The sequence below is a fragment of the Pleurodeles waltl genome, chromosome 7, assembly GCF_031143425.1.
Source record: "Pleurodeles waltl isolate 20211129_DDA chromosome 7, aPleWal1.hap1.20221129, whole genome shotgun sequence".
Lineage (NCBI taxonomy): Eukaryota > Metazoa > Chordata > Amphibia > Caudata > Salamandridae > Pleurodeles > Pleurodeles waltl.
The window spans coordinates 2,950,103-2,964,635 of record NC_090446.1 but is presented as its reverse complement, the minus strand read 5'-3'; the positions used below and the strand labels follow the sequence as shown (position 1 = coordinate 2,964,635).

Sequence of the window (14,533 nt, the reverse complement as noted above, 5' to 3'; positions counted from 1 at the left end):
GATCTCAACAGTGATGTGCCTGCAGCTCGCCCTCTGCCAGTCAGTGCCGTAAACACTCCAAGGGTCTCACAATGACTACAATCAATCAGAAATTTGTGAAGCGCACTACTCACTTGAGGGTCTTAAGGCGCTTAGGTGGGGGGGGAGAAAGGGGGGCTGATGGTCCTGCTACTGCTCGAACAGCCAGGTCTTGAGAAGTTTCCTGAAGGTAAGGAGGGCTTTGGTCTGGCGCAGGTGGGTGGGAAGAGTGTTCCATGTTTTGGCGGCGAGGTGCGAGAATGATCTACCGCCGGTTGTAGTTCTGCGGACGCGTGGGGCGGTTGCGAGATCAGCGGAGCGGAGATGCCGGGTTGGGGTGTAGAAGGAGAGTCGTCTGTTGAGGTATTCTGGTCCGGTGTTGTGCAGTGCTTTGTGAGCGTGGGTGAGGAGTTTGAAGGTGATTCTCTTGTTGACTGGGAGGCAGTGCAGATTTCTCAGGTGGACTCTGATGTGGCAGTGGCGGAGGATGTCTAGGATGAGGCGTGCGAAGGAGTTCTGGATGTGTTGCATCCTCTCCTGGAGTTTGGCCTTGGTTCCTGCGTAGAGGGTATTGTTGTATTCCAGTTTGCTGCTTACGAGGGCCTGGGTGACTGTTCTTCTGGTTTCGGTGGGTATCTACTTGTAGATCTTTCGGAGCATGCAGAGGGTGTTGAAGCAGGAGGAGGTAATGGCGTTGACTTGCTGGGTCATGGATAGTGAGGGGTCCAAGATGAATCCTAGGTTGCGTGCGTGGTCAGCACCCTTTTCAACAGCAAAGGCTGAGAAACTGTATCGAAGCCGGTGGACAGGACAAATAGAATGGGGCTACACCTAGTTCTAGAACCTGGTGCGGTTCTTCTTGGACTGCGCCTTCAGTGCTGAGGTGGAGCTGGAGCATGTTTGAAAAGTATTAAATAAAGATATGTAGAAACAAGGTCAGATAGCTGACTAATGGTGGTTTCCACCTCTACCTTTCACAGCTGCTCGGAGTCGGAGGATCTAATGATGACTGCATTACTAGAGGGTGAACACAGGATGTTTCAAGTCTGAGGGCAAGCATCCTGACCTCAACGAAGAATTAAACTGAGAGTGCAAGGAGGAGCTAATATAATATATATATATATATTCTATCTCGGCTGAACATGGGACATCTGGAGATCCTGATTCATTGGACTAGAACATTTGTGCGGTCAGGTCAGAGGTGACATCATTGAATTCGAAAATACATTGCGCTGAATCAAAGATAGCTGATGACATTGGTGCATTTTTATGAAGGACTGATACATGCATTGAATTTAGTCCCATCAGAAAGCAGGCAAGGGTCACATAATACTTTTGAAGAGGGCACACCGTGCGCACTGGTGAAGCCCTGAACTATCTCAAAGACGTCCTGAGAGGTGATATTACTAGAACCAGCGAGGGAAGAAGAGACGTGAGAGGCTTAGCTAGGTTGTGCTCAGTAGATGTTGAGTACTTCACTGTATGTCCTCCAGAGAGTAACCGTTACGTCACCTCCATTGTAGTGCCTTACAAGTTCACGTTGGCTAGTCCCTCGAAGGGAAGAGAGAGGGAGCCTTAATGTGGGAGTGACTGTTGCAGCAGCCACATCTAAAGGAGACGTGGCCACGCATTAAAGATGATGCTATTTCCCTGACATGATCATGTATGCCTCAGACACCAGCTGCGAAAGGAATGTTATCAGCTGAGTAGCGCTTAGAAACTGGAGGCCGGTCGGCAGTAGAACATCAACAACCAACGCTAGTTAAATTGAATGGACATGTGAGTGTGCTGCGTGGTCTGACCATGTGACTGGTATATGTCTATATGAGATAAATTCATCACATGTGAATAGGTCGTCAAGAATACGACCACAGAGCGGGTTGGTTTGGATATCTGCTTCGTGAGACCTGCGCCAAGCATGAAGAGGAGAAATTCTGTGCAGCTGCAGAGGTGGTGGAATCAATCCTGAGCTTTAAACCACCCAATGCAAGAAACATGGGTGACACCAGCACTAATGTAAATAAGAACTCAGTAACTGAGTGACAAGATTGAACAGGGTTACTTGGATGACAATATACCAGGAAGCCAGAAGAGGGCGTACTTGCTGTCATAGAAAAAAAGAGCGACAGGATTGTAGCATAAGGAAACGCAATCATATCTCAAATATAGCCCTTTCATGGTCTTTCCTAAACTGTGGGTCGCCAGCCGATTTTAAATTTATGTTATTTGAGTGGGTTGTGAAAGTCCAAGCAACAAAAACACTTGCCTTTAATTTCTGTATTTATCTTGTCACATTTTTCTGCAGTTGGAAAAACAGGGGTCAAATGTCGGGCTTTCTTCAGACAGATGTCGGGCTTTCTTCAGACAGATGTCGGGCTTTCTTCAGACAGATGTCGGGCTTTCTTCAGACAGATGTCGGGCTTTCTTCAGACAGATGTCGGGCTTTCTTCAGACAGATGTCGGGCTTTCTTCAGACAGATGTCGGGCTTTCTTCAGACAGATGTCGGGCTTTCTTCAGACAGATGTCGGGCTTTCTTCAGACAGATGTCGGGCTTTCTTCAGACAGATGTCCGGCTTTCTTCTGACAGATGTCCGGCTTTGCTTTCTTCTGACAGATGTCAGGCTTTGCTTTCTTCTGACAGATGTCAGGCTTTGCTTTCTTCTGACAGATGTCCGGCTTTCTTCTGACAGATGTCCGGCTTTGCTTTCTTCTGACTTATGCCAGGCTTTCTTCTGACAGATGTCAGGCTTTGCTTTCTTCTGACAGATGTCCGGCTTTCTTCTGACAGATGTCCGGCTTTGCTTTCTTCTGACAGATGTCTGGCTTTCTTCTGACAGATGTCCGGCTTTGCTTTCTTCTGACTTATGCCAGGCTTTCTTCTGACAGATGTCCGGCTTTGCTTTCTTCTGACAGATATCCGGCTTTGCTTTCTTCTGACAGATGTCCGGCTTTGCTTTCTTCTGACAGATGTCAGGCTTTGCTTTCTTCTGACAGATGTCAGGCTTTGCTTTCTTCTGACAGATGTCAGGCTTTGCTTTCTTCTGACAGATGTCAGGCTTTGCTTTCTTCTGACAGATGCCAGGCTTTGCTTTCTTCTGACAGATGTCCGGCTTTGCTTTCTTCTGACAGATGTCCGACTTTCTTCTGACAGATGACCGACTTTCTTCTGACAGATGACCGGCTTTGCTTTCTTCTGACAGATGTCTGGCTTTCTTCTGACAGATGTCCGGCTTTGCTTTCTTCTGACAGATGTCCGACTTTCTTCTGACAGATGACCGGCTTTGCTTTCTTCTGACAGATGTCTGGCTTTCTTCTGACAGATGTCCGGCTTTGCTTTCTTCTGACATATGCCAGGCTTTCTTCTGACAGATATCCGGCTTTGCTTTCTTCTGACAGATATCCGGCTTTGCTTTCTTCTGACATATGCCAGGCTTTCTTCTGACAGATGTCCGGCTTTGCTTTCTTCTGACAGATATCCGGCTTTGCTTTCTTCTGACAGATATCCGGCTTTGTTTTCTTCTGACAGATGCCAGGCTTTCTTCTGACAGATGCCAGGCTTTCTTCTGACAGATGCCAGGCTTTCTTCTGACAGATGCCAGGCTTTCTTCTGACAAATGCCAGGCTTTCTTGTGACAGATGTCAGGCTTGGCTTTCTTGTGACAGATGTCCAGCTTTCTTCTGACAAATGCCAGGCTTTCTTCTGACAGAAGTCAGGCTTTGCTTTCTTCTGACAGATGTCCGGCTTTCTTCTGACAGATGTCAGGCTTTGCTTTCTTCTGACAGATGTCCAGCTTTCTTCTGACAGATGTCCGGCTTTGCTTTCTTCTGACAGATGCCAGGCTTTCTTCTGACAGATGCCAGGCTTTCTTCTGACAGATGCCAGGCTTTCTTCTGACAGATGCCAGGCTTTCTTCTGACAGATGTCCGGCTGTGCTTTCTTCTGACAGATGTCCGGCTTTGCTTTCTTCTGACAGATGTCCGGCTTTCTCCTGACAGATGTCCGGCTTTCTCCTGACAGATGTCCGGCTTTCTCCTGACAGATGTCCGGCTTTCTCCTGACAGATGTCCGGCTTTCTCCTGACAGATGTCCGGCTTTCTCCTGACAGATGCCAGGCTTTCTCCTGACAGATGTCCGGCTTTGCTTTCTTCTGACAGATGTCTGGCTTTGCTTTCTTCTGACAGATGTCCGGCTTTCTCCTGACAGATGTCTGGCTTTCTCCTGACAGATGTCTGGCTTTCTCCTGACAGATGTCCGGCTTTCTCCTGACAGATGTCCGGCTTTCTCCTGACAGATGTCCGGCTTTCTCCTGACAGATGTCCGGCTTTCTCCTGACAGATGTCCGGCTTTCTCCTGACAGATGTCCGGCTTTCTCCTGACAGATGCCAGGCTTTCTCCTGACAGATGCCAGGCTTTCTCCTGACAGATGCCAGGCTTTCTCCTGACAGATGCCAGGCTTTCTCCTGACAGATGCCAGGCTTTCTTCTGACAGATGCCAGGCTTTCTTCTGACAGATGTCCGGCTTTGCTTTCTTCTGACAGATGTCCGGCTTTCTTCTGACAGATGCCAGGCTTTCTTCTGACAGATGTCAGGCTTTGCTTTCTTCTGACAGATGTCAGGCTTTGCTTTCTTCTGACAGATATTAGGCTTTGCTTTCTTCTGACAGATGTCCAGCTTTCTTCTGACAGATGTCCGGCTTTGCTTTCTTCTGACAGATGCCAGGCTTTCTTCTGACAGATGCCAGGCTATTTTCTGACAGATGCCAGGCTTTCTTCTGACAGATGTCCGGCTGTGCTTTCTTCTGACAGATGTCCGGCTTTGCTTTCTTCTGACAGATGTCCGGCTTTCTCCTGACAGATGTCCGGCTTTCTCCTGACAGATGTCCGGCTTTCTCCTGACAGATGTCCGGCTTTCTCCTGACAGATGTCCGGCTTTCTCCTGACAGATGTCCGGCTTTCTCCTGACAGATGCCAGGCTTTCTCCTGACAGATGCCAGGCTTTCTTCTGACAGATGTCCGGCTTTGCTTTCTTCTGACAGATGTCCGGCTTTGCTTTCTTCTGACAGATGTCCGGCTTTCTCCTGACAGATGTCTGGCTTTCTCCTGACAGATGTCTGGCTTTCTCCTGACAGATGTCCGGCTTTCTCCTGACAGATGTCCGGCTTTCTCCTGACAGATGTCCGGCTTTCTCCTGACAGATGTCCGGCTTTCTCCTGACAGATGTCCGGCTTTCTCCTGACAGATGTCCGGCTTTCTCCTGACAGATGCCAGGCTTTCTCCTGACAGATGCCAGGCTTTCTCCTGACAGATGCCAGGCTTTCTCCTGACAGATGCCAGGCTTTCTTCTGACAGATGCCAGGCTTTCTTCTGACAGATGTCCGGCTTTGCTTTCTTCTGACAGATGTCCGGCTTTCTTCTGACAGATGCCAGGCTTTCTTCTGACAGATGTCAGGCTTTGCTTTCTTCTGACAGATGTCAGGCTTTGCTTTCTTCTGACAGATGTCCGGCTTTGCTTTCTTCTGACAGATGTCCGGCTTTCTCCTGACAGATGTCCGGCTTTCTCCTGACAGATGTCCGGCTTTCTCCTGACAGATGTCCGGCTTTCTCCTGACAGATGTCCGGCTTTCTCCTGACAGATGTCCGGCTTTCTCCTGACAGATGTCCGGCTTTCTCCTGACAGATGTCCGGCTTTCTCCTGACAGATGTCCGGCTTTCTCCTGACAGATGTCCGGCTTTCTCCTGACAGATGCCAGGCTTTCTCCTGACAGATGCCAGGCTTTCTTCTGACAGATGTCCGGCTTTGCTTTCTTCTGACAGATGCCAGGCTTTCTTCTGACAGATGTCCGGCTTTGCTTTCTTCTGACAGATGTCCGGCTTTGCTTTCTTCTGACAGATGTCCGGCTTTGCTTTCTTCTGACAGATGTCCGGCTTTCTTCTGACCGATGTCAGGCTTTGCTTTCTTCTGACCGATGTCAGGCTTTGCTTTCTTCTGACCGATGTCAGGCTTTGCTTTCTTCTGACCGATGTCAGGCTTTGCTTTCTTCTGACCGATGTCAGGCTTTGCTTTCTTCTGACCGATGTCAGGCTTTGCTTTCTTCTGACAGATGTCAGGCTTTGCTTTCTTCTGACAGATGTCAGGCTTTGCTTTCTTCTGACAGATGTCAGGCTTTGCTTTCTTCTGACAGATGTCCGGCTTTGCTTTCTTCTGACAGATGTCCGGCTTTCTTCTGACCGATGTCAGGCTTTGCTTTCTTCTGACCGATGTCAGGCTTTGCTTTCTTCTGACCGATGTCAGGCTTTGCTTTCTTCTGACCGATGTCAGGCTTTGCTTTCTTCTGACCGATGTCAGGCTTTGCTTTCTTCTGACCGATGTCAGGCTTTGCTTTCTTCTGACAGATGCCAGGCTTTCTTCTGACAGATGTCAGGCTTTGCTTTCTTCTGACAGATGTCAGGCTTTGCTTTCTTCTGACAGATGTCAGGCTTTGCTTTCTTCTGACAGATGTCCGGCTTTCTCCTGACAGATGTCCGGCTTTGCTTTCTTCTGACAGATGTCCGGCTTTGCTTTCTTCTGACAGATGTCCGGCTTTCTTCTGACAGATGCCAGGCTTTCTTCTGACAGATGTCAGGCTTTGCTTTCTTCTGACAGATGTCAGGCTTTGCTTTCTCCTGACAGATGTCCGGCTTTCTCCTGACAGATGCCAGGCTTTCTTCTGACAGATGCCAGGCTTTCTTCTGACAGATGCCAGGCTTTCTTCTGGCAGATGCCAGGCTTTCTTCTGACAGATGTCAGGCTTTGCTTTCTTCTGACAGATGTCAGGCTTTGCTTTCTTCTGACAGATGTCAGGCTTTGCTTTCTTCTGACAGATGTCCGGCTTTGCTTTCTTCTGACAGATGTCCGGCTTTCTCCTGACAGATGCCAGGCTTTCTTCTGACAGATGCCAGGCTTTGCTTTCTTCTGACAGATGTCCGGCTTTCTTCTGACAGATGTCCGGCTTTCTTCTGACAGATGTCCGGCTTTCTCCTGACAGATGCCAGGCTTTCTTCTGACAGATGCCAGGCTTTCTTCTGACAGATGTCAGGCTTTGCTTTCTTCTGACAGATGTCAGGCTTTGCTTTCTTCTGACAGATGTCCGGCTTTCTTCTGACAGATGTCCGGCTTTCTTCTGACAGATGTCCGGCTTTCTTCTGACAGATGTCCGGCTTTCTTCTGACAGATGTCAGGCTTTCTTCTGACAGATGTCAGGCTTTGCTTTCTTCTGACAGATGTCCGGCTTTGCTTTCTTCTGACAGATGTCCGGCTTTCTTCTGACAGATGTCCGGCTTTCTTCTGACAGATGCCAGGCTTTCTTCTGACAGATGCCAGGCTTTCTTCTGACAGATGCCAGGCTTTCTTCTGACAGATGTCAGGCTTTGCTTTCTTCTGACAGATGTCCGGCTTTGCTTTCTTCTGACAGATGTCCGGCTTTCTTCTGACAGATGTCCGGCTTTCTTCTGACAGATGCCAGGCTTTCTTCTGACAGATGTCAGGCTTTGCTTTCTTCTGACAGATGTCAGGCTTTGCTTTCTTCTGACAGATGTCCGGCTTTCTCCTGACAGATGCCAGGCTTTCTTCTGACAGATGTCCGGCTTTGCTTTCTTCTGACAGATGTCCGGCTTTGCTTTCTTCTGACAGATGTCCGGCTTTCTTCTGACAGATGCCAGGCTTTCTTCTGACAGATGTCAGGCTTTGCTTTCTTCTGACAGATGTCCGGCTTTGCTTTCTTCTGACAGATGTCCGGCTTTGCTTTCTTCTGACCGATGTCAGGCTTTGCTTTCTTCTGACCGATGTCAGGCTTTGCTTTCTTCTGACAGATGCCAGGCTTTCTTCTGACAGATGCCAGGCTTTCTTCTGACAGATGCCAGGCTTTCTTCTGACAGATGTCCGGCTTTGCTTTCTTCTGACCGATGTCCGGCTTTGCTTTCTTCTGACCGATGTCAGGCTTTGCTTTCTTCTGACAGATGTCCGGCTTTCTTCTGACCGATGTCCGGCTTTGCTTTCTTCTGACCGATGTCCGGCTTTGCTTTCTTCTGACCGATGTCAGGCTTTGCTTTCTTCTGACAGATGTCAGGCTTTGCTTTCTTCTGACAGATGCCAGGCTTTGCTTTCTTCTGACAGATGTCAGGCTTTGCTTTCTTCTGACAGATGTCAGGCTTTGCTTTCTTCTGACAGATGTCCGGCTTTGCTTTCTTCTGACAGATGTCCGGCTTTGCTTTCTTCTGACAGATGTCAGGCTTTGCTTTCTTCTGAAAGATGTCAGGCTTTGCTTTCTTCTGAAAGATGTCAGGCTTTGCTTTCTTCTGACAGATTGCTGCTTTTTTAGCTTGGGGATTGGTGTTTACAAACCCCTGTCACTTTACAGTCGGAGAAATAAAATTGAAGTGAATTACGTGGCAGCCATTCTGCGCTACAGAGTGTGGAGTGAGAGGCTGCAGGATGGCATTTTTGGTAGCAGCACACCACGAAATGTAAACACCTGGAAATTAACTGTACACATTCAGGAGTTAGGAAAGCAAAAATTAAATATACATTTTTTTGTAATGTAATTTTGATGTGTGATACAAGGAAATATTTGAATAGGATCAAAACAAATCAAGACGCCTTTTTTGGTGATGCACAAATGCTAAATATTCACTGAGACCCGATTTCCACACATCATTTGTGTGCAGTAAAGGCTTATCAGTAAAACTGCATTTCTTTGCAAATTAGTGGCCGTTTCTATGAAAAATACGTTGTCCGTAAAAGACCACATTCAGACTGTACTCCCACAGTTCCGTTCAAAAATCGCCCAACTCATATCCATTAAAGTTAGGTGTGTCGCAAAAGTTTGTCGTTCTAAAAAAAAATGGTTTGTGGTTCTAAAAAGTTTCAAAAGCAGTGTCATCAAAACTTCCTAAGCCAGTTACAATGAAGTGTTTTGTAGCCTGGTGACATCGGATTGGCTGAGTCTTTAAGCTGCATTGCTGTAAGAAAAAGATCCAACCCATGACCCTTGACAAAGTTTGAAATAGTGTGGGGTGCTGATTATCAAACTGCGCATTGGAGTATGTTTTGTTGAACTATAAAATGTTCTTTAAAAACGTACTACAAAATGTACGTTTCGCCTATATTTGTATGCGCGGAGTTCTCTACTCCAACTGCAGAGTCTCTGCACATGTAAGTATAGATTTTACTCGTACGTGTGGGAGGGGCATGGAAGTGGGTGAGATTAGGGAAAATAAGGGTTGTTTGGGAGGTTCACTTAGGGCTTTAGACAGAGACGTTACCCACCCTCACAAGAATAAAGCTTATTGCCTTACTCTGAGGGTGGAGACTTCGAATTTACTCTTTTGTAGACTATCGAAAGTAGTAAACTTACTACAAAGTGTAAACTTACTCAGAAGTGTAACTTACCTTTGTGAATCAGGCGCTGAGTATTTTACCACTAAACGAACATTGCATGCCACTTGTGTTCGACATATGGATGATTGAATATCACCGCCTCTTGGAAATTGAGGGCCAGATGTAGGTAGACTTTTGCGCCTCGCTGCTCATGAAGACCCACAAAAATGGCCGTTTGTGGGCATTCGCAACCTCCTCTTCCCTTTTCTACCCTGGAAAAGTTGTTGAGTTACTCCAGGAAAGGGATGGTGCATGCCACTTGTGTTTGACATGTGGATGATTGAATATCACTGCCTCTTGGAGATTGAATGTTGTATTAAAGAAACCAAGGTAGTGGGATGGCCATAATATTTATAAGTTTGCTGGTTATTTATCATTATCAGCTGGATTTTCGCACAGAGGTGCTGGCTTGATTGAGCAACCAGCGTCCTGGGAAACCTAATAGGGACTGTGGTTTTCCTACATTAATTATCATGTTTATGAACCAAATAACCCCTGTCACTGCGCCTATCACACTTTGCAAGTTCATCACAGCGAGGCCCCTTGAATGTATTGGCCCCTATTTGCTATGTATAGGTAAATGTGTTTGTGAATGTAATCTTACAACTGAATGTAACTTTTTTACGTTCATCAGGAGTTTACAGTGTGGTTCCTGACATGCGGTCCCTGTTACGTGTGTGATATCTCCACTCACTGTCACTCAAATCTCACTCCAAAGGTAGGAAGTGGGCCCTCCAGGCCTGGCTGCTCATGAGGACCCACAAAAATGGCCGTTTGTGGGAATTCGAAACCTCCTCTTCCCTTTTCTACCCTGGAAAAGTTGTCGAGTTACTCCAGGAAAGGGATGGTGGGTGGTAAGGGGATCAGATCAACCCAGATTTGCTGGGGATGTAGAGGAAGAGCTTTCTCCAATAAAAAAATATTTTTCTCGTACTGAAAGAGAAGTGTGCATTAGAATCGCGGATTCTGATCTCTCCGTGAGGAGCTCTTCGCTATGAGCAGCTCCACACAGCAGGACCAGGATCCTGTTGGGAGTCTCACGTGTCCTTCCCAGCAATGTGTATGGACAACATGCACGCAACACAGCTTTCCATGTGTGTTTCTAGGATGTTGGTGAGTTCTGAAAAGCAGCTAATCTGCAGCTGCATGTAGGAGTACACTTGGGGGGCTGCCTTTTCCCGAATAGGCCCCCATTGTTCAGATTGCAGACCCTCTGTGTCCTGGAGTGACCCTCCTCCATTCGCCGTCCCTGGAGAATACAGTGTACAACTGGAGTCGTTTGATCTTCCAGTAGGAGTGTAGCAGTGTCTGAGCGATGTCACACCGCAGGTAGGGGAGGTCAGTGTACTGCCCAGTAACCACAGATTACCTGAGGACCGACGAGCCCTTGCAGGAGCCCAGCTGGTACTCGCCTGTGCTGCTGCTCACTGCCCATACAATGGCATGGTTCTCTACCAGTGGTCCCCAACAAGTGGCCCAGGTACCCCAGGGTCTGCAGAGCCTCCTCAGGGGGTCCGCGACTGCTTACAAAATTAAACAATAATAACAGATTAGGTCCCCGGCTTTCAGTAATGATTCAGTCTGGGGGTCTCCGGATTCCAATAATGATTCAGTGGGGGTCCCCGGGTTCCAGTAATGTTAAAGTGGGGGTCCACAGAAGTCAAAAGGTTGGGAACCACTGGTCTACACTCTTGTAGGATCCTCCCAACGTTTATGAGCGGAATACTATTTGAAAGAAATAAAGCATTTCTGAAATAAGTTTATTTAGGGAATAACAAAATGCTGAAACATTTTGGCAAACGTACATTTATGTCTCTTTTCCTTTATGACAGGACCAGCATATGTTACACCAGATGCTTCACTGAACATTAAAAGAGAGGGGGAGTCACACTCCGCGGACACCCTCCACCCCGAGATAAAGGAAATCACATCTGCACGTGAGTACATTGTGCCTCCCAGGTTAGATATTTAAGTGAATGTAGCTGACCCATTCTTTGAAGGGGTGCTCTGCCTGGGTGCAGGTGGGTGGCTGCAGATGCCCGCACACGGTAAAGCCCCTGTTTCTTACCTCGTCTGACCAGGCGTTGCTGCGTTGGGTGTTTCTTACAAATCATCTTAATTTGCATGTTGCATTGGAGTGCATTGAATGGTCCATCTGGGGGAGGTTAAAGGTGGGTAATTCATTGTATTCTATATTCCATATTTGGTGTCATCCTAGGAGTCTGTGGTTATGAACCGTCCCTGGCCGTGGTAGAGCTCACGCTGTAGTAGAAGCACCCAGCCCTCAAGAGCTGGTGGACTTCACTGTTTGTGTCCTGCTTGGTAACCAGACATTACAAGCTGAACCTTCCCTGGCCGTGGTAGAGCTCACGCTGTAGTAGAAGCACACAGCCCTCAAGAGCTGGGGGACTTCACTGTTTGTGTCCTGCTTGGTAACCAGACAAGCTGAACCTTCCCTGGCCGTGGTAGAGCTCACGCTGTAGTAGAAGCACCCAGCCCTCAAGAGCTGGTGGACTTCACTGTTTGTGTCCTGCTTGGTAACCAGACATTACAAGCTGAACCTTCCCTGGCCGTGGTAGAGCTCACGCTGTAGTAGAAGCACCCAGTCCTCAAGAGCTGGTGGGCTTCACTGTTTCTGTCCTGCTTGGTAACCAGACATTACAAGCTGAACAGAGCCCTGGAGGTCAGCACTAGTCATTTCAAGGGGAACTTGGGTGGTTTGCAGATTGTGGGGTAAGCTGAAGGAACCAGTTAATCTATGGAAGATCAGTTTAGCCATGCAGGAGTGGACGGAAGTTGGTGGCTTACTGCCTTGAAGGGACAGGCTCTGACCTTAGCTTAGCAGCCCTCAGTAACAATGAAGTGTGGGACCACCAGAGCAAGTCTGCACCGCTGCTCCACTGGCTCCTGGTACATGTTCATCCCGGGGCCTGCAGCCTCCAGTGAGCTTGTGCGTCTCAGCTCGTACATGGCCTGGCTTGCCTCCATTCTGCAAAGTTGCAAAGGACTAAAGCCAGATGTGATGGACCCAAAAGTAGAGGAACATGGAGGAGTGAAATGTGTTTGTGGAGGTGGCGTTGAGAGTGGTCGCTGAACCAGTTGCTCTAGATTTCTGGATGGTCTTATTAAGAGGAGGGTTACATGATAGTCTCTCATAGACCCTAGGCCGCAGCGTATGTCAGGCTGTGTGAGGGTGTCAGATAGAATGATATGGTCTAACAGCAAGTAAGATGAACGTGGTGTGAGGTGGTGGACCATGTACTGGGGTTGGGATGGATGGTAAAGGGATGAAACAAGAGTGTACATTTTCATGGCCATGGCGAGTCGAGAAGCTGTTCTATAGGTTCGCTTTGAGCGATGAGAAGGTGTCATATGGCACGTTGTCTAGATACAAGCCCTGCCAGGGAGTTGGAGCAGAAGCTTGAGTGGTTGGAAGAGAGTTCATGGTTCTCCAGAAGTGTGCAGGGGGGCAATCAGGTGCAAGGATGACGGGAAGGAGTCAGGAGCCTACGGTGATGCTTGACATGTATGTGTAATGGTCAGACTACGAAGGGAGCGTTTGGTTGGATGGTTGTAGGGCTCAAGAAGTTGGATGACTACGTGTGGTGAATTCTGGGCGCGCTCTCTCGTTGGACGGTTTGTATGGTGATTGTAGGAAGTTGGCTCTGTATATACTATTTCAAAGTAAGAAATAGTGTGCACAGAGTCCAAGGGTTCCCCTTAGAGGTAAGATAGTGGCAAAAAGAGATCATTCTAATGCTCTATTTTGTGGTAGTGTGGTCGAGCAGTAGGCTTATCAGAGGGTAGTGTTTGCATTTGTTGTATCCACACAGGCAATAAATGAGGAACACACACTCAAAGACAATTCCAGGCCAATAGGTTTTTATATCGAAAAATATCTTTTCTTAGTTTATTTTTAAGAACCACAGGTTCAAGATTTACAAACAATACTTTAAATGAAAGGTATTTCACTCGGGTATCTTAGGAACTTTGAATCATCACAATAGCATGTACAGTTTTGGCAAAAATGTCAATAAGCTATTTTAAAATTGGACACTGCAAAATTCAACAGTTCCTGGGGGAGGTAAGTATTTGTTAGGTTCACAGGTAAGTACAACACTTACAGGGTTCAAAGTTGGGACCAAGGTAGCCCACCGTTGGGGGTTCAAGGCAACCCCAAAGTTACCACACCAGCAGCTCAGGGCTGGTCAGGTGCAGAGGTCAAAGTGGTGCCCAAAATACATAGGCTTCAATGGAAATAGGGGTGCCCCGGTTCCAGTCGGCCAGCAGGTAAGTACCCGCGACTTCGGAGGGCAGACCAGGGGGGTTTTGTAGGGCACCGGGGGGGGACACAAGCAGGCACAGAAAGTACACCCTCAGCGGCACAGGGGCGGGCGGGTGCAGAGTGCAAACAGGTGTCGGGTTTGTAATAGGATTCAATGGGGAGACCCGGGGGTCTCTTCAACGATGCGGGGGGGGGGGGCTCCTCGGGGTAGCCACCACCTGGGCTCGGAAGAGGGCCACCTGGGTGTCGCTCCTGCACTGGAGCTCGGTTCCTTCAGGTCCTGGGGGCTGCGGGTGCAGTGTGTTTTCCAGGCGTCGGGTTCCTTGAAGCAGGCAGTCGCGGTCAGGGGGAGTCTCTGGATTCCCTCTGCAGGCGTCGCTGTGGGGGTTCAGGGGGGTCAACTCTGGCTACTCACAGGCTCGCAGTCGCCGGGGAGTCCTCCCTGTAGAGTTAGTTTTCCGCAGGTCGAGCCGGGGGGGTGTCGGGTGCAGAGTGGAAAGTCTCCCGCTTCCGGCGCGAAACGTGCAGTCCTTTAAAAGTTGCTTCTTTGTTGCAAAGTTGCAGTCTTTGTGGAACAGGGCCGCTGTCCTCTGGAGTTTCTTGGTCCTTTTAGATGCAGGGTAGTCCTCTGAGGCTTCAGAGGTCTCTGGACCCTGGGGGACGCCTCACTGTTGCAGTTTTTCTCGAAGTGGGGAGAAAGGACTGTAGGGCTGGGGCCAAAGCAGTTGGTGTCTCCGTCTTCTCCGCAGGGCTTCAGGTCAGCAGTCCTTCTTTGTCTTCAGGTTGCAGGAATCTAGTTTCCTAGGTTCTGGGG

The 14,533-nt window shown here is 48.3% G+C and overlaps 1 protein-coding gene across 2 annotated transcripts in view; it reads left to right on the top strand.

Moving 5' to 3' along the window:
• Window positions 1-14,533, top strand: part of LOC138303497 (zinc finger protein 485-like) — a 48,941-nt gene that overhangs the window by 17,202 nt on the left and 17,206 nt on the right. Inside the window, exon 5 of one of the 2 annotated variants that reach the window (XM_069242676.1) lies at window positions 11,267-11,371. The exons of the other annotated variant lie outside the window; for it this stretch is intronic. Coding sequence (XP_069098777.1) covers window positions 11,267-11,371 — 105 coding nt within the window. The remainder of the gene's footprint in view (window positions 1-11,266; window positions 11,372-14,533) is intronic. 2 annotated transcript variants of the gene reach the window in all.